Source organism: Dendropsophus ebraccatus, chromosome 10 (genome assembly GCF_027789765.1).
Source record: "Dendropsophus ebraccatus isolate aDenEbr1 chromosome 10, aDenEbr1.pat, whole genome shotgun sequence".
In the NCBI taxonomy this organism is placed as follows: Eukaryota; Metazoa; Chordata; class Amphibia; order Anura; family Hylidae; genus Dendropsophus; species Dendropsophus ebraccatus.
In genome coordinates this window covers 93,140,219-93,165,472 of record NC_091463.1, presented here as the reverse complement: position 1 = coordinate 93,165,472, position 25,254 = coordinate 93,140,219, and the positions used below count along the sequence as shown (strand labels likewise).

Genomic DNA, 25,254 nt, shown 5'->3' with positions numbered 1-25,254 from the left:
AAATCTGCTGCATATCGTAGCAGTAAATACGCTGCGTATACGGTGTGGGTGTTTGTACCCTAAAAAGTATTTAAAAAAAAAACCAGTAACTTACTGAGCAGCAACTCAAGGCTGTGTATTTAGTCTATTGTGACTATTATTTGTCATTATTAGGGGTCTTAGCAGAGTTATACAGCTACATACACACAGGAAGGGACAAGTCTCTATATATACACACTATGTACACAGGAGGAAGGGAGACTGCCCCCCTTCCTCATGTGTGTGTATATATAGAGACTTGTCTCCCTTCCTTCCAGCCAGTTACATGTGGTGACTAGGAACTGAAGGGATAGCTAGAGCTAGATGAACTGAGACAGCTCTGCTACTCCAGGGACATCCAGTGTTACATGTGTCCATGAACTGAGACAACTCGGCTATTCCAGGGAAAGCCAGAGCCTGAGTGTAGATGAAGAAACCGCTCTCTCCTTTCGCCTCTGGTGTCAGTGATAAGAGACAGAGCACGTCAGGGAAACTAAACAAGAAAGCGGCTCCTCCGTGCACTAACATGCTGCTACACAGACACTGTCCCTTTCCCTGGACACAATGGGAGGATCTACAACCCGGCAGAGTGTGCCTCCTGGAGACCGGTGACGGGGGAGGGCTGTGTGGACGGCAGCACAGTAGTAAGTTTACCTCCTGAAGGCTGCTGCTCCTCAGTCACACGGATGGGGGATAGAAGGGGGGCCCCAAGCAATTTCCCTGTTTGATAGGACGGTCCGGCAGTGACAGGAGGGGGATGGGGCAGCGCTGTCACCCGAGCAGCAGTCCGGTCCTCAGCCTGCAGACCTCTGCTCTGTGCCTCGTTCACTGCTCAGGGAGTGCAGGACACTAGACACTCCGAGGCTGCACTCGGCCGCGGGGCTCCACCGGCTCAGTGTCCGCATCTTGGGGCCCGGGAGGGAGATAAGCCAGATCCCTGGGCTATAGTGTCAGTGCTCAGTGATCCCCCTCCTGTCTCGGGCCTCGGATAAGACTCCTCTCATTCGATCAGCTGCAGCCACATCCTGCCTGGCTCTGACACGCCGACATCCCTGCACATACAGCGCACAAAACTGTGAAATACCGCAGATACCGTCCTGGCAGAGTTGAGGTCGGTTAACCGACGCCATGGACGGTATCGGTATTTTCACGGTATACCGCCCAGCCCTAATACATACTACACTGTGTACACTAATATATACTACACTGTGTACACTAATATACACTAATATACACACTACACTGTATACACTAATATACACACTACACTGTGTACACTAATATACACACTACACTGTATACACCAATATATACACACTATACTGTATACACTAATATATACTACACTGTATACACTAATATACACTACACTGTATACACTAATATACACACACTACACTGTATACAATAATATATACTACACTGTATACACTAATATACACACACTACACTGTATACGCTAATATATACTACACTGTATATACTAATATATACTACACTGTATACACCAATATACACACTACACTGTATACACTAATATACACTACACTGTATACACTAATATACACACACTACACTGTATACGCTAATATATACTACACTGTATATACTAATATATACTACACTGTATACACCAATATACACACTACACTGTATACACTAATATACACACTACACTGTATACACTAATATACACACTACACTGTATACACTAATATATACTACACTGTATACACTAATATATACTACACTGTCTACACTAATATATACTACACTGTATACACTAATATACACACTACACTGTATACACTAATATATACACACTACACTGTATACACTTATACTACACTAATATACACACACTACACTGTATACACCAATATACACACACTGTATACACTAATATATACACTACACTGTATACACTAATATATACACATTACACTGTATACACTAATATACACACTGTATACACACTACACTGTATACACTAATATACACACTACACTGTATGCACTAATATACACACTACACTGTATGCACTAATATATACTACACTGTATACACTAATATATACACTACACTGTATACAGCAATATATACTACACTGTATACACTAATATATACACTACACTGTATACACTAATATACACACACTACACTGTATACACTAATATACACACACTGTATACACTAATATATACACTACACTGTATACACTAATATACACACACTACACTGTATACACTAATATACACACACTGTATACACTAATATACACACGACACTGTATACACTAATATACACACTACACTGTATACACCAATATATACACTCTACACTGTATACACCAATATATACACTCTACACTGTATACACTAATATATACTACACTGTATGCACTAATATATACTACACTGTATGCACTAATATATACTACACTGTATACACTGATATATACTACACTGTATACACTAATATACACTACACTGTATAAATAATATATACACACTACACTGTATACACTAATATACACTACACTGTATACACTAATATACACACACTACACTGTATACACTAATATACACTACACTGTATACACTAATATACACTACACTATCTAGGGCTGGGCGATTAATCGAATTAATTCGATTAATTCGCCCAGAAGGTTAGAATCGATTTGATTTTTTGTGAAAATCGTAAATTCGATTTTCACAAAAAATCATTGCGGGCAGAGAAGGGCAGAGAAGCGCGGAGAGTCAGTCGGGCGGACGGGAGGTGCAGGTGCCGGGCGGGAGATGGAGGGCGGGCAGCACTGCGTGGAGGTGCCGGCCGGGCATGAGGTGCAGGTTACGGCCGGCGGGAAGTGAGGGGGCGGCGCTGCGTGGAGGTGCCGGGCGGGCGGGAAGTGCGGCGAGGTGCAGGTCGGTCGGCAGTCCCCCAGAGCCGCGACCGACCTTCCCCAGCTGTACACATAGCGTTCCGTTCCCCTACCGGCCACACATGCAGGTCCCGGTCTCTGCAGGAGGCTGCAGGGACTGTAGTGGTGATAGCGTCGCTGCCATTACTGGAGCTGTACAGCAGGATCTTCACCCCTGATCCCGCTGTACAGCTCCAGTAATGGCAGCGACGCTATCACCACTACAGTCCCTGCAGCCTCCTGCAGAGACCGGGACCTGCATGTGTGGCCGGGGTGAGGGGAGGAGGGCTATGTGTACTCCTTTCCCAATCATTCCCAGCTGCCCCAGCCCCCCTCCATCTCCCCCAGTCGCCCTCCATCTCCCCCAGTCGCCCTCCATCACCCCCAGTCGCCCTCCATCACCCCCACTCCTCCTCCATCACCCCCAGTCGCCCTCCATCACCCCCACTCCTCCTCCATCTCCCCCAGTCGCCCTCCATCACCCCCAGTCCCCCTTCAGTCACCCCCAGTCGCCCTCCATCTCCCCCAGTCCCCCTTCAGTCACCCCCAGTCGCCCTCCATCTCCCCCAGTCGCCCTCCATCACCCCCAGTCCCCCTTCAGTCACCCCCAGTCGCCCTCCATCACCCCCAGTCCCCCTTCAGTCACCCCCAGTCGCCCTCCATCACCCCCAGTCAGGGCCGGCTCCAGCTTTTTGTGGGCCCTTGGGCGACAGAGCCTCGGCGGGCCCCTTTGAGGAGCAAATCATGGAGAGACAGGCGAGGAAAGATTTGCAGCAGAAGAAACATGCGGCTGCTGCATATCTTTCTCCTTCTGTATCTCCTGATCTCTGCAGTAGTCAGGACTCTGGAGGAATCAGACCCAGTCACAGGATTATATATATATATCATGCTGGTGCTGCTAGTTCTCTAGTATACAGCTCCTTCTGTGTGTGTGTGTGTGTGTGTGTGTGTATATACATACACACACACAGAGCAGGAGCTGTATACTAGAGAACTAGCAGCACCAGCATTATATATATATATATATATATATATATATATATATATATATATATTTATAATATGAACATGGTGAGACCTCTAGTTCTCCTATATTCAGGCCCTGCAGTGATATACAGTGTGTGTGTATATATATATATATATATATATATATATATATATATATATATATATACACACACACACTGTATATCACTGCAGGGCCTGAATATAGGAGAACTAGAGGTCTCACCATGTTCATATGATAGATAGGAGATAGGGAAATAGATAGATAGATAGATAGATACAGATATCTAGTTGTTTTGTGTATAGAGGTCCTGCTGTAATATATATCCTGCTGTAATAGATATAGATATATTACAGCAGGACCTCTATACACAAAACAAGTAGAAGAACCAGCACATACAGGACACTTAGTTTGCAGAGCCTACCTGCTGCCCTCAGGTCATGTGTCCGATCACATGACCCGTGACATCATCAAAGGTCCTTCAGACTCAAAGGTCCTCTTTCCTACTCGGCTGTAGGGAAGATTTGTGATGGAAGACAGGTGCTCGGGGGACCCAGTATGGATCGGCGGGCCCCTAACTGTCACATGCGGCCTCTAGGGGCCCAGTCCTCTTTGTTACTACACTTTTTTTTCTTTTTTATTTCACCCCCAGTCCCCCTTCAGTCACCCCCAGTCGCCCTCCATCACCCCCAGTCCCCCTTCAGTCACCCCCAGTCGCCCTCCATCACCCCCAGTCCCCCTTCAGTCACCCCCAGTCGCCCTCCATCACCCCCACTCCTCCTTCACTCGCCCTCCATCACCCCCACTCCTCCTTCAGTCACCCCCAGTCGCCCTCCATCACCCCCACTCCTCCTTCAGTCGCCCTCCATCACCCCCAGTCCCCCTTCAGTCACCCCCAGTCGCCCTCCATCACCCCCAGTCCCCCTTCAGTCACCCCCAGTCGCCCTCCATCACCCCCACTCCTCCTTCACTCGCCCTCCATCACCCCCACTCCTCCTTCAGTCACCCCCAGTCGCCCTCCATCACCCCCACTCCTCCTTCAGTCGCCCTCCGTCACCCCCAGTCGCCCTCCGTCACCCCCAGTCGCCCTCCGTCACCCCCAGTCACCCCCAGTCGCCCTCCATCCCCCCCTAGCTGCCCATCTATACCTGTACTACTACAGCCCTCATCTGTACCTGTACTACCACACCCCTCATCTATACCTGTACTACCACACCCCTCATCTATACCTGTACTACTACTACTACACCCCTCATCTATACCTGTACTACTACTACACCCCTCATCTATACCTGTACTACTACTACACCCCTCATCTATACCTGTACTACTACTACACCCCTCATCTATACCTGTACTACTACTACACCCCTCATCTTTACCTGTACTACCACACCCCTTATCTATACCTGTACTACCACACCCCTCATCTATACCTGTACTACTACAGCCCTCATCTGTACCTGTACTACTACACCCCTCATCTTTACCTGTACTACAACTACTACTACACCCCTTATCCACTATACCTCCACTACTAAACACACAAAGAAGATCTCCTATACTATATGGGGGCCCAGAATGGCACACAGGGGGCTTGTCTACTACAGGGGAGCACTGTTACAGTGAGAAGCAATACAGTTGTCTCAAATGTCATTAAAATAGTATCTGATGCTGCAAGGACAAAACTATTCTGTTTATTTAGCAAAAAGGAAAAAAAATCGAGATTTAAATCGAGAATCGTCCAAAATTTTAAAAAAATCGAGATTTTATTTTTTGGCCATATCGCCCAGCTCTACTATACATTAATATATACTACACTGTATACACTAATATATACTACACTGTATACACTAATATATACTACACTGTATACACCAATATATACTACACTATATACACTAATATATACTACACTGTATACACTAATATACACTACACTGTATACACTAATATATACACACTACACTGTATACACTAATATATACTACACTGTATACACCAATATATACTACACTATATACACTAATATATACTACACTGTATACACTAATATACACTACACTGTATACACTAATATATACACACTACACTGTATACACTAATATACACACTGCACTAATATATACTACACTCTATACACCAATATATACTACACTCTATACACTAATATACACTACACTGTATACACTAATATATACACACTACACTGTATAGACATTACACACAATGACGCTGCTGTCTTCCATGTTATACACTGATATTCTCCTATACTGTAGCAGAGCTTAGTAACACCCTGTCTAGTATAATAGAGACGGCTGAGGACATTTAGTTCATTTTTAAGAGTGAGTTAACAAAAAATCTGATCTCTCCGGTGTCCGATATTGAACCGACCATCCAACTCTGTTCTGTGGCTCCGCATGGAGCCCTGGCAGTAATGTAAATCCAGTATAATCCACCCATATGCTCCCCTCCTGGCTCCTATACTGTGCTATAGCAGGGGGATCTGCCTCTCAGGATCCTGGAAAAGCTGGGTGACTGCACAATGAAGCTGGAAGGGAATGTTCACATGTGGAGGATTTCTCACACTTCTGTTGCAGATTATTGCTCAGTATCTACCAGGCTAAAGTTGGTTTCTTATTGGGCAGTTTCTTATTCATAGGATTTTATTTTATTTATTAAGCCTCATACTACAGATACTACACAGAGAGGGGGGACCCCGCATCACACTGATACTACACAGAGAGGGGGGACTCCGCATCACACTGATACTACACAGAGAGGGGACCCCACATCACACTGATACTACACAGAGAGGGGGGACCCCGCATCACACTGATACTACACAGAGAGGGGGGACCCCGCATCACACTGATACTACACAGAGAGGGGGGACCCCGCATCACACTGATACTACACAGAGAGGGGGGACCCCGCATCACACTGATACTACACAGAGAGGGGGACCCCGCATCACACTGATACTACACAGAGAGGGGGGACCCCGCATCACACTGATACTACACAGAGAGGGGGACCCCGCATCACACTGATACTACACAGAGAGGGACCCCGGATCACACTGATACTACACAGAGAGGGACCCCGGATCACACTGATACTACACAGAGAGGGACCCCGGATCACACTGATACTACACAGAGAGGGACCCCGCATCACACTGATACTACACAGAGAGGGACCCCGGATCACACTGATACTACACAGAGAGGGACCCTGCATCACACTGATAATACACAGAGAGGGACCCCGCATCACACTGATACTACACAGAGAGGGGGGACCCCGCATCACACTGATACTACACAGAGAGGGGGGCCCCGCATCACACTGATACTACACAGAGAGGGGGGACCCCGCATCACACTGATACTACACAGAGAGGGGGACCCCGCATCACACTGATACTACACAGAGAGGGACCCCGCATCACACTGATACTACACAGAGAGGGGGGACCCCGCATCACACTGATACTACACAGAGAGGGACCCCGGATCACACTGATACTACACAGAGAGGGGGGACCCCGCATCACACTGATACTACACAGAGAGGGGGGACCCCGCATCACACTGATACTACACAGAGAGGGGGACCCCGCATCACACTGATACTACACAGAGAGGGGGGACCCCGCATCACACTGATACTACACAGAGAGGGGGACCCCGCATCACACTGATACTACACAGAGAGGGACCCCGCATCACACTGATACTACACAGAGAGGGGGGACCCCGCATCACACTGATACTACACAGAGAGGGACCCCGGATCACACTGATACTACACAGAGAGGGACCCCGGATCACACTGATACTACACAGAGAGGGACCCCGGATCACACTGATACTACACAGAGAGGGACCCCGCATCACACTGATACTACACAGAGAGGGACCCCGGATCACACTGATACTACACAGAGAGGGACCCTGCATCACACTGATAATACACAGAGAGGGACCCCGCATCACACTGATACTACACAGAGAGGGACCCCGGATCACACTGATACTACACAGAGAGGGACCCCGGATCACACTGATACTACACAGAGAGGGACCCCGCATCACACTGATACTACACAGAGAGGGACCCCGGATCACACTGATACTACACAGAGAGGGACCCTGCATCACACTGATAATACACAGAGAGGGACCCCGCATCACACTGATACTACACAGAGAGGGGGGACCCCGCATCACACTGATACTACACAGAGAGGGGGGCCCCGCATCACACTGATACTACACAGAGAGGGGGGACCCCGCATCACACTGATACTACACAGAGAGGGGGACCCCGCATCACACTGATACTACACAGAGAGGGACCCCGCATCACACTGATACTACACAGAGAGGGGGGACCCCGCATCACACTGATACTACACAGAGAGGGACCCCGGATCACACTGATACTACACAGAGAGGGGGGACCCCGCATCACACTGATACTACACAGAGAGGGGGGACCCCGCATCACACTGATACTACACAGAGAGGGGGACCCCGCATCACACTGATACTACACAGAGAGGGGGGACCCCGCATCACACTGATACTACACAGAGAGGGGGACCCCGCATCACACTGATACTACACAGAGAGGGACCCCGCATCACACTGATACTACACAGAGAGGGGGGACCCCGCATCACACTGATACTACACAGAGAGGGACCCCGGATCACACTGATACTACACAGAGAGGGACCCCGGATCACACTGATACTACACAGAGAGGGACCCCGGATCACACTGATACTACACAGAGAGGGACCCCGCATCACACTGATACTACACAGAGAGGGACCCCGGATCACACTGATACTACACAGAGAGGGACCCTGCATCACACTGATAATACACAGAGAGGGACCCCGCATCACACTGATACTACACAGAGAGGGGGACCCCGCATCACACTGATACTACACAGAGAGGGGGGCCCCGCATCACACTGATACTACACAGAGAGGGGGGCCCCGCATCATACACAATTTAGCCTAGTAAAAACACTTTGGGTCAGGCTGGACTCTTTTGGGTGTGATGAGGGGCACCCCTGTCTCTGTGTTGGCAGTGTGAGATCAGTGGCCCAAAATTAAAGGGGTAGTTCAGCCTAAAAAAAAAATCACCTAGTGCCAGAGATTTGTAATTTACTTTTAATCATAAATCTCCAGTCCTCCAGTACTTATCAGCTGCTGTATGCTCTGCAGGAAGTGGTGTATTCTCTCCAGTGTGACACAGTGCTCTCTGCTGCCACCTCTGTCCATGTCAGGAACTGTCCAGAGCAGGAGAGGTTTTCTATGGGGATTTGCTGCTGCTCTGGACAGTTCCTGACATGGACAGAGGTGGCAGCAGAGAGCACTGTGTCAGACTGGAAAGAATACACCACTTCATGCAGGACATACAGCAGCTGATAAGTACTGGAAGATTAGAAATTTTTTAATAAAAGTGAATTACAAATCTCTGTCACCAAAGAAAAAAAAGTTTCTGAACTAGCCCTTTAATTTTTTTTATTACAATTTGATGCCCATATTTATGCCAACCACTGGGTACTTCTGGCTGCTTTTAACTGTATTCTCTTCAGGGCACTTTATTTAAGGGTAAATTAATATAATTATTAATAATATCAATAGTCTTGAAATAAATGTAAAAAAATAAGAAGAAACCAACTTCAGCATCAATAAAATTCTCATATAAATGAGATAAGATAAAGAAAGGGATAATTTGCATGTTTAAATAACATTTTCCTGAATCCCTGGTAAAAGCTGCGACCTGACGCCTCATGTGAATGATCCCCAACACCGCACAGAGAACATGGAGACAACGCAGAACATATAACACTAACGCTAAACAAGGAAACTGCACAACCAGATACCGGGTGCTCCTAGACTGATGTACCAAAGATTATACATAGTACACAAAGAAAAAGGCCCGCCACACAGGATGGAAAATGTACAGATATACTTTATTTACCACAGAAAAGAGATATACACGTGCCAAAATCATGCTAATAAACCTGAAACAAATGCAAATCACATGGGGTAAAGCAAGTGTGAAAAAGGGGAAAAGAGACTCTGAGCTCCTGTACACATTACATCCCGGTCCTGGGGCTTCATCAGGGGAACACAAGGCATGTAAGGGGTGTATATATATATATACACACACACACACATCACTATACTTATATATCACAAGCAGCTGTATTTCCACAAACCGGTAAACAGAGGGAGACCCCATGGCTAACACACCAAGACCAGGCCAAGATGGCGCCCGCGGCAGGTACTGAAAGCAGCGTATGTGTAAATGACCATCCGGCTCCTATGCCCTGAAGCAAGATGGCCCCAGGTTACATATCGCCCCTTCTGCACCAGCGCCCATGCCGTATACAGTTACTACTGGTAAGTTAGGTTGTAGGGTGGAAGAAGAAAACATAATAGTGATGCAGTAACAGTATATGCAGACTTATATTACATACATAAGGACAAGTGATATCAGAAAGCCCCGGTACGTCCTATGACAAAATAACCTTCCACTATGTGCCCACCTTATACGCAGGCGTTCTTAGCATTAACACTTACCAATCAATCTATTAGTAAAGACCGCTATTCACACTGATTTGAATGACCCCGTATGCACATCAGCTGTTACCACATCTTCTGCACATGCCGAATACGGTTACTGCCTGTACACTATGTACAGAGGGGGATAGGAAAGCCACGTGGTAACAATACATACACACTTATAGGAGACACATAGTAAGATGGGATGAGAAATCCTTGTTACGTCCTATAATAGTACAGAAACCTTCACTATGTGCTCTCCTTATACACAGGCCTTCTTGGAAGATCACATACTAATCAATCTCAAGTATGGAGACCGCTATTCACCCAGATTAAGGGTATGTGCACACTGCTTAAAAGAGACGGAAACTCCGTCGCTCACGCCCGCTCGCCGACTGCAGCACCCGCTCGTGTCATAGGCTCTATAGGCTCTATTCTATGCACAGGCGGATTCCTTCCCTAATACAAAGAATGATCAAGTTCATTCCATCAAAATCACATGACATATTCTAAAAGCACCTCATGAGCACATCCTCATCCCAAACAGCAATATCTACAAATAAATCCCAATATAGATCATCAAAAGAGTGATGTGCCCAAGTCCCAGACAGTATACCGCTATCCGTGTCAGGAATAGCGCATGCGCTTCATGGTATCACTATGTGCAAGGGGCCGTTTACACAGAAGGATTATCTGACACATTATCTGCCAAAGATTTGAAGCCAAAGCCAGGAATGGATTTGAAAAGAGGAGAAATCTCAGTCTTTCCTTTATGACCTGTTCTCTGTGTCTGTTCCTGGCTTTGGCTTCAAATCTTTGCCAGATAATCTTTCTGTGTAAATGGACCCTTAGTCAGCGGATACATTATGAACCAATAGTAACAACTCCATCATCTTAACCTCTTAAGGACGCATGACATATCGGTACGTCATGCGTCCGCAAGAGTTGTTCAGAGCGGGGCCGCGCGGCAACCCCTCTCTGAACCGCCGCGATCCCAGGTGCTGGGTGTAGTCTGGGACCGCGGTTATTAGTGGGCCAGGTCTGATCGCCGTGCCCGCTAATTCAGTAATCAGATGCTGCTGTCAAAGATGACAGCTGCATCCGAATATTGTATGCAGCCGTTCCCTGGTGCGGCTCCAGCAGCCGAAAGCATCCGAGTGCCGATCTCATTGAATAACCCTAACCCTTAGGGAATAACCCTAACCCCAGGGGGGAATAACCCTAACCCCAGGGGGGGGGAATAACCCTAACCCCAGGGGGGGGGAATAACCCTATCTCCAGGGGGGGAATAACCCTAACCCCAGGGGGGGGGGGGAATAACCGTAACCCCAGGGGGGGGGGGAATAACCCTAACCCCAGGGGGGGGGGAATAACCCTAACCCCAGGGGGGGGGAATAACCCTAACCCCAGGGGGGGGGAATAACCCTAACCCCAGGGGGGGGGGAATAACCCTAACCCTGAGGGGAATAACCCTAACCCCAGGGGGGGGGGAATAACCCTAACCCCAGGGGGGGGGGAATAACCCTAACCCCAGGGGGGGGGGGGAATAACCCTAACCCTGAGGGGAATAACCCTAACCCCAGGGGGGGGGAATAACCCTAACCCCAGGGGGGGGGGGGGAATAACCCTGACCCCAGGGGGGGGGGGGGAATAACCCTAACCCCAGGGGGGAATAACCCTAACCCCAGGGGGGCTTCTAGTATAAGTGTAAAAAAAAAAAAAGTGTTATTAGTAAAAAGCCCCCTCCCCTAATAAAAGTTTGAATCACCCCCCTTTCCCCATGTTTTAAATAAATAAACATGTTTGCTATCGCCGCGTGCGTAATCGCCCGAACTATTAATCACATTCCTGATCTCGCACGGTAAACAGCGTAAGCGCCAAAAAATCCCAAAGTGGAAAATTGCGCATTTTGGTCGCATCAAATCCAGAAAAAATGTAATAAAAAGCGATCAAAAAGTTGCATATGCGCAATCAATGTACCGATAGAAAGAACACATCATGGCGCAAAAAATGACACCTGACACAGCCCCATAGACCAAAGGATAAAAGCGCTATAAGCCTGGGAATGGAGCGATTTTAAGGAACGTATATTTGTTAACAATGGTTTGAATTTTTTACAGGCCATCCGATACAATATAAGTTATACATGTTATATATCGTTGTAATCGTAATGACTTGAGGAACGTATATAACAAGTCAGTTTTACCCCAGGGTGAATGGCGTACAAACAAATACCCTCCAAATAAAAGAAATGCGTTTTTTTGTTCAATTTCACCACACATTGAATTTTTTTCTGGTTTCGCAGTGTACTTTATGCAAAAATTCAGCCGTCATTGCAAAGTACAATTAGTGACGCAAAAAATAAGGGCTCATGTGGGTCTCTAGGTGGAAAAATGCAAGTGCTATGGCCTTTTATGCACAAGGAGGAAAAACCGAAAACGCATAAACGAAAATTGGCCCTGTCCTTAAGAGGTTAAACAGACTTGTTACTATTGGTCCATAATGTGTCCTGTGACTATTACATAGTGATATCATGAGGCGCATGCGCTATTCGTGACATCCTTTGTAGGGTTCCTAGTGTTATATGATATGGACTTTTATTTCTTAGTGTTATATGTTCCATAGTACACAATCCCGGGTGTAATTCCTGCCATGTGGCTGCACTGACTCCTGCTCCATCTGCATTGTACGCTGCCTCCATTATAGTCTATGGGACTAAGCCCCGCCCCTTTCCATCAGCATCCAATCCCAGCAGTGATGTCATGTTCACGTACGCTCAGATACTGGACAAAGATGGCGGAGGGTGGGAGAGCGCCCCCTCCTTGTCTGAAGGACACAGAAGGTATATACACAGCCGCATGTAACGTCCTCCTGTCTCCTCCATCACCGCCCATAGAAGTCACTGGAGACTGAGAAATCAGATCCTTGTACCCGGATATCTCTATGGAGGAGACATCACATGATCATCATGTTACACGGCCAATTCCTTGTTATACACCGGTCACATGACATCTCCACACGTGGCCGTTCCCTATAGGAATACACTGCATGTGATGTCACCGGCCGTCTGACATCACATTAGAGGATGATTATAGTTACTGATGGATGACATGATCCTGCAGGTGTCCTGCGTACAGTGCAGAGTGCTGCCATCTATAGACTGCGCTCGGGCCTCTGTGTGTGATATGTGAGGACACAGGATATGTCATACGTCTCCTTACAGGAGATATAGGACAGTGACCCCCAGTGTGTGTGAGGGGCTGTCCACCATTACTCTGCACTGTCAGTCATGTGACTATCATAGGGAATAATGGGGGGACACAGGGGTGCGGACCCTCATATTAGGCCCGGGTCATATGGCCAAAAATCACAATCTCAGTCTATTTTTGAACATTATGGCCGATTCTCGTTTTAAATCTTTTTCTTTCTTTTCTAAATAATCAGGAAATGTTTGTCCTTGCAGACGCCTCAGATCGCAGTGTTATGGGGGCGCTCCGGCTGACACGTGTAGTCCAGCACACTGCCCCCCCCCCCCCCCTATATACACATCCTTCCTGATAGAATACACATACAGAGACAGTCATGGAAACATTCAGTTTTTGATGTTCGTGAATTTTTCCCACAACATTCACAAACCAAAGGAATCTCTACCCCCTGTCCGCTCCGCCGGTGTCCTCCTCCGTGTTCTCAGCCGCCGCGCTCCCTTCTCTGCTAGTCAGCGATCGGCTGAAGACCTGCAGCAGGACACCAGAGGAGCACGGACAAGAACGTGGGGTTTTTTGTGAACTTTCTTAGCAAATTTAGCAAAAATTTGCTTAGTTGGTGAATCAAATTTTTGCAAAATTTCCTGCCCTTCACTCATCTCTAATGATAGCAATTATAACAGTCTATACATCCCTAGCCCCTGCACTACAAATCCCAGCATGCCCCTCTATCACCCCTCCATCACTAACACAGCTCTGCTACACCAACACTGATAACTAACACAGCTCTACTACACCAGATACACTGATCACTGACACAGCTCTACTACACCAACACTGATCACTAACACAGCTATGCTACACCAGATACATTGATCACTAACACAGCTCTGCTACACCAGATACACTGATCACTAACACAGACCTGCTACACGAGATACACTGATCACTAACACGGCTCTGCTACACCAGATACACTGATCATTAACACAGCTCTACTACACCAACACTGATCACTAACACAGCTCTACTACACCAACACTGAACACTAACACAGCTCTGCTACACCAAATACACTGATTACTAACACAGCTCTACTACACCAACACTGATCACTAACACAGCTCTGTAACACCAGGGACACTGATCACTAACACAGCTCTACTACACCAACACTGATCACTAACACAAGTCTGCTACATCTGCTACACCAGATACACTGATCACTAACACAGCTCTTCTACACCAGGTACACTGATCACTAACACAGCTCTGCTACACCAGATACACTGATCAATAACACAGCTCTGCTACACCAGATACACTGATCACTGAAACAGCTCTGCTACACCAATACTGATCACTAACACAGCTATGCTACACCAGATACACTGATCACTAACACAGCTCTGCTACACCAACACTGATCACTAACACAGCTCTGCTACACCAACACTGATCAATAACACAGCTCTGCTACTCCAACACTGATCAATAACACAGCTCTGCTACTCCAGGGACACTGATCACTAACACAGCTCTGCTACACCAGGTACACTGATAACTAACACAGCTCTACTACACCAACACAGATCACTAACACAGCTCTGCTACACCAACACAGATCACTAACACAGCTCTATTACACCAGGTACACTGATTACTAACACAGCTCTGCTACGCCAACACTGATCACTGACACAGCTCTGCTACACCAACACTGATCACTGACACAGCTCTGCTACACCAACACTGATCACTAACACAGCTCTACTACACCAGGTACACTGATCACTAACACAGCTCTACTACACCAGGTACACTGATCATTAACACAGCTCTGCTACACCAGGGATACTGATCAATAACACAGCTCTGCTACACCAGATACACTGATCAATAACACAGCTCTGCTACACCAGGGATACTGATCACTAACACAGCTCTACTTCACCAGATACACTGATCACTAACACAGCTCTGCTACACCAGATACACTGATCAATAACACAGCTCTGCTACACCAGATACACTGATCACTGAAACAGCTCTGCTACACCAATACTGATCACTAACACAGCTATGCTACACCAGATACACTGATCACTAACACAGCTCTGCTACACCAACACTGATCACTAACACAGCTCTGCTACACCAACACTGATCAATAACACAGCTCTGCTACTCCAACACTGATCAATAACACAGCTCTGCTACTCCAGGGACACTGATCACTAACACAGCTCTGCTACACCAGGTACACTGATAACTAACACAGCTCTACTACACCAACACAGATCACTAACACAGCTCTGCTACACCAACACAGATCACTAACACAGCTCTATTACACCAGGTACACTGATTACTAACACAGCTCTGCTACGCCAACACTGATCACTGACACAGCTCTGCTACACCAACACTGATCACTGACACAGCTCTGCTACACCAACACTGATCACTAACACAGCTCTACTACACCAGGTACACTGATCACTAACACAGCTCTACTACACCAGGTACACTGATCATTAACACAGCTCTGCTACACCAGGGATACTGATCAATAACACAGCTCTGCTACACCAGATACACTGATCAATAACACAGCTCTGCTACACCAGGGATACTGATCACTAACACAGCTCTACTTCACCAGATACACTGATCACTAACACAGCTCTGCTACTCCAGATACACTGATAAGTAACACAGCTCTGCTACACCAACACTGGTCACTGAGACAGCTCTGCTACACCAGATACACTGATCACTAACACAGCTCTGCTACTCCAGATACACTGATCACTAACACAGCTCTGCTACACCAGATACACTGATACTAACACAGCTCTGCTACACCACATACACTGATACTAACACAGCTCTGCTACACCAACACTGATCAATAACACAGCTCTGCTACACCAGGTACACTGATCACTACGCACAGCTCTGCTGCACCAACACTGATCACTAACACAGCTCTGCTACACCAGATACACTGATCACTAACACAGCTCTGCTATACCAATACTGATCACTAACACAGCTCTACTTCACCAGATACACTGATCACTAACACAGCTCTGCTACACCAACACTGGTCACTGAGACAGCTCTGCTACACCAGATACACTGATCACTAACACAGCTCTGCTACTCCAGATACACTGATCAGTAACACAGCTCTGCTACTCCAGATACACTGATCACTAACACAGCTCTGCTACACCAGATACACTGATACTAACACAGCTCTGCTACACCAGATACACTGATACTAACACAGCTCTGCTACACCAACACTGATCAATAACACAGCTCTGCTACACCAGGTACACTGATCACTACACACAGCTCTGCTGCACCAACACTGATCACTAACACAGCTCTGCTTCACCAGATACACTGATCACTAACACAGCTCTGCTACACCAATACTGATCACTAACACAGCTCTACTTCACCAGATACACTGATCACTAACACAGCTCTGCTACACCAACACTGATCAATAACACAGCTCTGCTACTCCAGGGACACTGATCACTAACACAGCTCTGCTACACCAGGTACACTGATAACTAACACAGCTCTGCTACACCAACACAGATCACTAACACAGCTCTACTACACCAACACTGATCAATAACACAGCTCTGCTACACCAGGGACACTGATCACTAACACAGTTCTGCTACATCAGATACACTGATAACGAACACAGCTCTGCTACACCAGATACACTGATCACTGACACAGCTCTGCTACACCACATACACTAATCACTAACACAGCTCTGCTACACCAACACTGATCACTAACCCAGCTTTGCTACACCAGGTACACTGATCACTAACACAGCTCTGCTACATCAACACTGATCACTGACACAGCTCTGCTACACCAACACTGATCACTAACACAATTCTGCTACATCAGATACACTGATAACGAACACAGCTCTGCTACACCACATAGACTGATCACTAACACATCTCTGTTACACCAGGGACACTGACCACTAACACAGCTCTACTACACTAACACTGATCACTGACACAGCTCTGCTACACCAGGGACACTGACCACTAACACAGCTCTACTACACTAACACTGATCACTAACACAGCTCTGCTACACCAGATACTCTGATCACTAACACAGCTCTACTACACCAACACTGATCACTAACACAGCTTTGCTACACCAGATACACTGATCACTAACACAGCTCTGCTGCACCAACACTGATCACTAACACAGCTCTGCTACACCAGATACACTGATCACTAACACAGCTCTGCTACACCAATACTGATCACTAACACAGCTCTACTTCACCAGATACACTGATCACTAACACAGCTCTGCTACACCAACACTGATCAATAACACAGCTCTGCTACTCCAGGGACACTGATCACTAACACAGCTCTGCTACACCAGGTACACTGATAACTAACACAGCTCTGCTACACCAACACAGATCACTAACACAGCTCTACTACACCAACACTGATCAATAACACAGCTCTGCTACACCAGGGACACTGATCACTAACACAGCTTTGCTACACCAGATACACTGATCACTAACAGCTCTGCTACACCAGATACACTGATTACTAACACAGCTCTGCTACACCAGATACACTGATCACTAACACAGATCTGCTACACCAACACTGATCACTAACACAGCTCTACTACACCAAAATTGATCACTTAACACAGCTCTGCTACACCAGATACACTGATCAATAACACAGCTCTGCTACACCAGATACACTGATCACTAACACAGCTCTGCTACACCAGATACACTGATCACTAACACAGCTCTGCTACATCAGATACACTGATAACGAACACAGCTCTGCTACACCAACACTGATCACTAACCCAGCTTTGCTACACCAGGTACACTGATCACTAACACAGCTCTGCTACACCATCACTGATCACTGACACAGCTCTGCTACGCCAACACTGATCACTGACACAGCTCTGCTACGCCAACACTGATCACTGACACAGCCCGCTACACCAACACTGATCACTAACACAGCTCTGCTACATCAGATACACTGATAACGAACACAGCTCTGCTACACCAGATACACTGATCACTGACACAGCTCTGCTGCACCAGATACACTGATCACTAACACAGCTCTGCTACACCAGGTACACAGCTCTACTACACCGGGTATACTGATCATTAAAACAGCTCTGCTACATAAGGTACACTGATCACTAACACTGCTCTGCTACACCAACACTGATCACTAACACTGCTCTGCTACACCAGATACACTGATACTAACACAGCTCTGCTACACCAGATACACTGATCAATAACACAGCTCTGCTACACCAGATACACTGATCACTAACACAGCTCTACTTCACCAGATACACTGATCACTAACACAGCTCTGCTACACCAACACTGGTCACTGAGACAGCTTTGCTACTCCAGATACACTGATCACTAACACAGCTCTGCTACACCAACACTGGTCACTGAGACAGCTCTGCTACACCAGATACACTGATCACTAACACAGCTCTGCTACACCAGATACACTGATACTAACACAGCTCTGCTACACCAGATACACTGATACTAACACAGCTCTGCTACACCAACACTGATCAATAACACAGCTCTGCTACACCAGGTACACTGATCACTACACACAGCTCTGCTGCACCAACACTGATCACTAACACAGCTCTGCTACACCAAATACACTGATCACTGACACAGCTCTGCTACACCAACACTGATCACTAACACAGCTCTGCTACACCAGATACACTGATCACTAACACAGCTCTGCTACACCAACACTGATCACTACACACATCCCCTGTATATATATCACACACACATCCCCTGTATATATATATATCACACACACATCCCCTGTATATATATATATATCACACACACATCCCCTGTATATATATATATCACACACACATCCCCTGTATATATATATCACACACACATCCCCTGTATATATATATATCACACATACATCCCCTGTATATATATATCACATACACATCCCCTGTATATATATATATCACACACACATCCCCTGTATATATATATATATATATCACATACACATCCCCTGTATATATCACATACACATCCCCTGTATATATCACACACACATCCCCTGTATATATATATATATATATATATATATATATATACATATATATATATATCACACACACATCCCCTGTATATATATATATCACACACACACATCCCCTGTGTATATATATATATCTGTGTAACACGCTCCTGTGCTCTCTGCAGGTCTCCATTCCTACCAGTGGATGTACGGCTGTGAGCTGAGAGATGACGGCAGCATCAGGGGATACATGCAGTACGGATATGATGGGAGAGAGTTCACCTCCCTGGACACACAGACAGGGACATATATCCCCACCATGGCCGAGGCTCAGATCACCGCACAGAGATGGAACAGTCCGGAGATGCAGGCAGGAGAGAGACACAAGATTTATCTGGAGAATGAATGTATCGAGTGGCTGAAGAAATATGTGGAGAACGGGAGAGAAGATCTGGAGAGGAGAGGTGAGCGCTCTCTGGTATATTGTACATAATATATATATATATCCATATGGAGAATATTCTAGAGAAGTAACGGAATATATTCTGGATACAACGTCCTTCCTACTAGGCCGTCATTTCCTCATGTGCAATAGAGGATTTTATGTGCAGAATCCCCATAGTGACAGCTGTGAGGTATATAGTGCGGGTGTCATGTCTATATCATATGCTTCATACATGTGTAGGAATATATATATACCCGCAGTATACAGCACACCTGCATATATATATATATAGTATTTATGCAGTTATCCAGCTGTCAGTGTATGTATCTCCGCACAGTTATAGGACATTGTCACTTCGTATGTAACATATCAATAGTTTTTACCATTGTGTTTTTTTTATTTCCCCACCTGTGACTATTGTTGTTCATCTGGGGGGGGGGGGGGGGGGGGGTTGTATTATCAGTGAGCAGGGCCGTGCATGTGTCATGTGTCCAGAACATGTCCGATCACTAGTAGTCTCCCTGCACGCTGGTGTCTTGTATACTGTTCACATTGGAATATAAAAGCCGCGTTCTCCCAGATTGCTGGCTGCGGTTTGCTTCTTCTGGTTTCCTCCTTCCTCCCCAGTAATAGACGGTACATGATGTGAGGAGATGGAGATCACTGCAGAGATGGGGGACCAGGCTCCTTCTGTCTATCGCGGCTTAGATACTCAGCTGCAGCATTAGATACACATTAGTTATTATAATGATATTACAGTCCGCCACTCCTCACACTGGAGCCGCACTGTAACACGGCGCCATCTGCTGGCAGAGAGAGGAACTGACCTCATGGTAATGGGAAATATAATATTACTAGTCTCCATGTCTGGTGGTTGTTGTCCGGCGCAGTGATAGAGATTATAGGACGCCATTACTGAGACTGATGGAGATATAAGACCAGGGGAGACTTCTCTCCATGAAACAAATACTTTATTACTCCATATATATAACTGCAGCATAAACCGGCTGCAATATACAATGAGCTATAAGATTGGTCTATGTAATACACTGCGCAGGGTCCTCCAGCAATACATCATAGTCCACCAGCCCCAGGGACCCTAAGAGGATCTGCTTCCCACGTGTAAGGAGAACTACAACCCCCAGCAGGTCTAGAAGGTTTGCAACTGTCAGGACAAGCTGGGACTTGTAGTTCTCCAGCACAGGAGGAGTATCCATTACAATATAGTGTGTGAGGAGGCCGCTCTGCTTTGTATCGCCATATCCTGCCTCCTGTAAGGCTCTATCTGTCTGCAGAGCTCAGTGACGGCTCCGCATCTGTGCGGGGTCCTTATTTATGTCCTTATTGATGTCGCTGATGTCCTTATTAGTGGGGGAGAAGGAGTTTTTATAGTTTCTTCCTATGGCGATCACCACGCCGGATATATCGTATTATATTTTTATACATCAGATAGATCCGCACTCGTTGTTTAGTTTCTGTAACTTTAGATTTTTTTTTATTAAAAGAAAACAGGGAAAGGATTCGGATAGTTTATAGGGGGATTTATTAAAGGGGTTGTTCACCAAACCAATGTTTCTTTCAAATCAACTGGTGCCAGAAAGTGCCAGAGATTTGTAATTTACTTCTATTTAAAAGTCTTCAGTCTTCCCGTACTTATCAGCTGCTGTATGTCCTGCAGGAAGTGGTGTATTCTCTCCAGTTTGGGGAGCAGGAGAGGTTTTCTGTTTCAATATATTTTATTAGGTTTTAACAAAATTTGTCATGTACAATAGAAAACAGTATATTGTACAGACTGTAATAGACAAAATAGAAGCGAGCAATAATGCAACATTTCAATATCATATCCCTGCTACACCTCAACTGATTCTTTTGTTTTTGGGCATTCACCTAATAGCACCACCACATCGTATTTTATTTTGTAAAATCGCAACCATTGCAAAATTGTCATTAACAAGATGGTGGAAATCCCCCTCCATACCCACCATTAATGACATAAGGCAGGAGGGGTTTTCCATGGGGATTTGCTGCTGCTCTGGACAGTTCCTGACATGGACAGAGGTGGCAGCAGAGAGTACTGTGTCACACTGGGAAGAATACACCACTTCCTGCAGGACATACAGCAGCTGATAAGTACTGGAAGACTGGAGATTTTTTTTTAATACAAGTGAATCACAAATCTCTGGTATTTTCTGGCACCAGTTAATTTGAAAGAAACATTTTTTGTCAACGTCTCCTTTAAAAGTTGTGAAACTTTTTTTCTCCCGTTTTTCCTTTTCCTTTCACCTACGATGTCCCGGCTGTATCATTCCCTGATAGATTATACAGCACCTGCAGCAATGATGGAAGGATACTAGTAATGTCTATGGTGTGGGGTGCGGGGTGCAATGCTCTTACTCCTCTATTACACCTATGGCGCAGTGTGATAAATCTCCTACAGCTTAGTGGCTCCATGTAATTGTGTTGTATGTGGGGTGGTTGTTATACAGAGACATGACAGGACGGCCATAGTCAGGGCCGTTTCCAGGCTTTTTGCCGCCTGAGGCAAACTTGGGCTACAGCCGCCCCCCGCCGAACAGACAACAGTGGTTGTGGTGGTTCCGGTGGTGGTACGGGGGTGGGGGGGTTCATATGCGGAGGACGGGTGTGGGGTTGTTGGGGGCCTGCAGTTGCCGGCGCGGATTCCGGGGCGGCTATGGGGGCCGTCACTGTCGGCGCGGATTGCAGGGGAAGAAGGGAGATAGCCCCGTGCTAGTCGCTGCGCTGTCTCTTTCCTGTCCCCAGCACTGAACGCTGCTGAGCTGCTACTGGGAGAAGGAAAGAGAGAGCAGCAGCGGTGATAGGTGCCGGGACAATGCTGTGCGATAGCAGTGTCCCGGCACGTACCAGAGCGCTGGGCAACACTCCAGGTGACGTCAGACAGGGAACCCGGCAGTGCGTGGGGATGCCGGGGAGCACGGACGGCAAGATGTGTGGTGGGGCCGCGACTGCTGCTGTCATTTTAGCTAAGTTAAACTTAACTAAAATGACAGCGGTGAAGACCCTGCCGCCCCCTGCAGGGGCGCAAAATCTGCCGCCTGAGGCGAAATACTCATTCCGCCTCATGACAGAAGCGGCCCTGGCCATAGTGTTAGCCCAGTGTAACCATATCAGCCATTTCTCTGAATAGACGGGAGGTTATGTAACCTGCTGGCAGTGAGCTCGTCCGTGGTGCCGCTGTGTTGTACAGTTACCAAGACTCCAGGAACTGCTGGAATATTCTTGGGCTTCCAATGTTTCACTATTAACCCCTTCCTGACATGATATATCCTATTACATCACATGTCAGATCAGGCAGTATGGAGCAAGTACAGGGCCTGATCCTGCCCCATACACAGTACATGTGGATACCTGGCAGATATGAACTTATCCTTACTCTGCTACAGACCTCCGCTCCACCTGCTCCACCACAAGGAGAATAGGGGTTTTCTTATTATGTTTCTTATAATGGTGCCCAACAAGGAGGGAAAAAACACTCCTCTCCCTCGCTCCCCCGCCATCTTCCTTGCTCCCCTGCCAGCTCTGGGCTCATGCAGCTCCGGTCCCTATTGCAGAAGCTTCTGGGATTGTTGTTGTGACATCACAGGTCTGCTCAGCCAATCAGGGGCCACAGCAGTATTCCTCACAATCACTGATTGGCTGAGCAGGCCTTTGATATCATGTCAACTGGGTGCACCAGACTGGAAGCTTCTCTTATGTGGCAGTGAACCCCCCTATGACATACATATTCCATCACCTCGCACATAGACAGAGGTTATCATCCAGAGTCAGTCCCTGCAAGAGGTTGTCCATTTATCCCCTGTCCCTGTGATCACATCAGGGCTACAGGGAGGACATTTATATTCTCTTCTTTTTCCCTCTCAGTTCGGCCCCAGGTGAAGGTCTCCGGTCAGGAAAGAGATGGGATTCTGACGCTTCACTGCCAGGCGTACGGATTTCATCCCAAACCAGTGGACGTGAAGTGGATGAAGAACGAGGAGGACGACCTTCCCGCATATCAGACCACACGCACCCTCCCCAATCCTGACGGCACCTATCAGATCAGGGTCAGTGCGGAAGTGTTACCCAAAGAGGGCGACAGCTACTCCTGTTATGTGGATCACAGCAGCCTGGAGGAGCCGCTCCTTGTCAGATGGGGTGAGTTGTATCCATACTGGGGGAGCCGCTTCTTGTCAGATGGGGTGAGTTGTATCCATACTGGGGGAGCCGCTCCTTGTCAGATGGGGTGAGTTGTATCCATACTGGGGGAGCCGCTCCTTGTCAGATGGGGTGAGTTGTATCCATACTGGAGGAGTCGCTCCTTGTCCCATGGGGTGAGTTGTATCCATACTGGGGGGGCCGCTCCTTGTCAGATGGGGTGAGTTGTATCCATACTGGGGGAGCCGCTCCTTGTCAGATGGGGGGAGTTGTATCCATACTGGGGGAGCTGCTCCTTGTCAGATGGGGGGAGTTGTATCCATACTGGGGGAGCCGCTCCTTGTCAGATGGGGTGAGTTGTATCCATACTGGGGGAGCCGCTCCTTGTCAGATGGGGTGAGTTGTATCCATACTGGGGGAGCCGCTCCTTGTCAGATGGGGTGAGTTGTATCCATACTGGAGGAGCCGCTCCTTGTCAGATGGGGGGAGTTGTATCCATACTGCGGGAGCCACTCCTTGTCAGATGGGGGGAGTTGTATCCATACTGGGGGAGCCGTTCCTTGTCAGATGGGGGGAGTTGTATCCATACTGCGGGAGCCACTCCTTGTCAGATGGGGGCAGTTGTATCCATACTGGGGGAGACTATGGGAGATGTCATCTGTATATGATCAGTGCTGCACACCTCTGCCTTAAATGTGGAAGCCGGTGCTCAGTGGTAACTGGG

General features: G+C 47.0%; 1 protein-coding gene across 2 annotated transcripts in view; it reads left to right on the top strand.

Annotated features, from left to right (window-relative positions):
* LOC138766671 (class I histocompatibility antigen, F10 alpha chain-like) overlaps positions 1–25,254 on the top strand; it is a 52,366-nt gene that overhangs the window by 13,236 nt on the left and 13,876 nt on the right. For both annotated transcript variants that reach the window (XM_069944291.1, XM_069944290.1), the window contains exons 3-4: positions 20,098–20,376; positions 24,258–24,530. In XM_069944291.1, the coding sequence (XP_069800392.1) occupies positions 20,098–20,376; positions 24,258–24,530 (552 nt within the window). The remainder of the gene's footprint in view (positions 1–20,097; positions 20,377–24,257; positions 24,531–25,254) is intronic.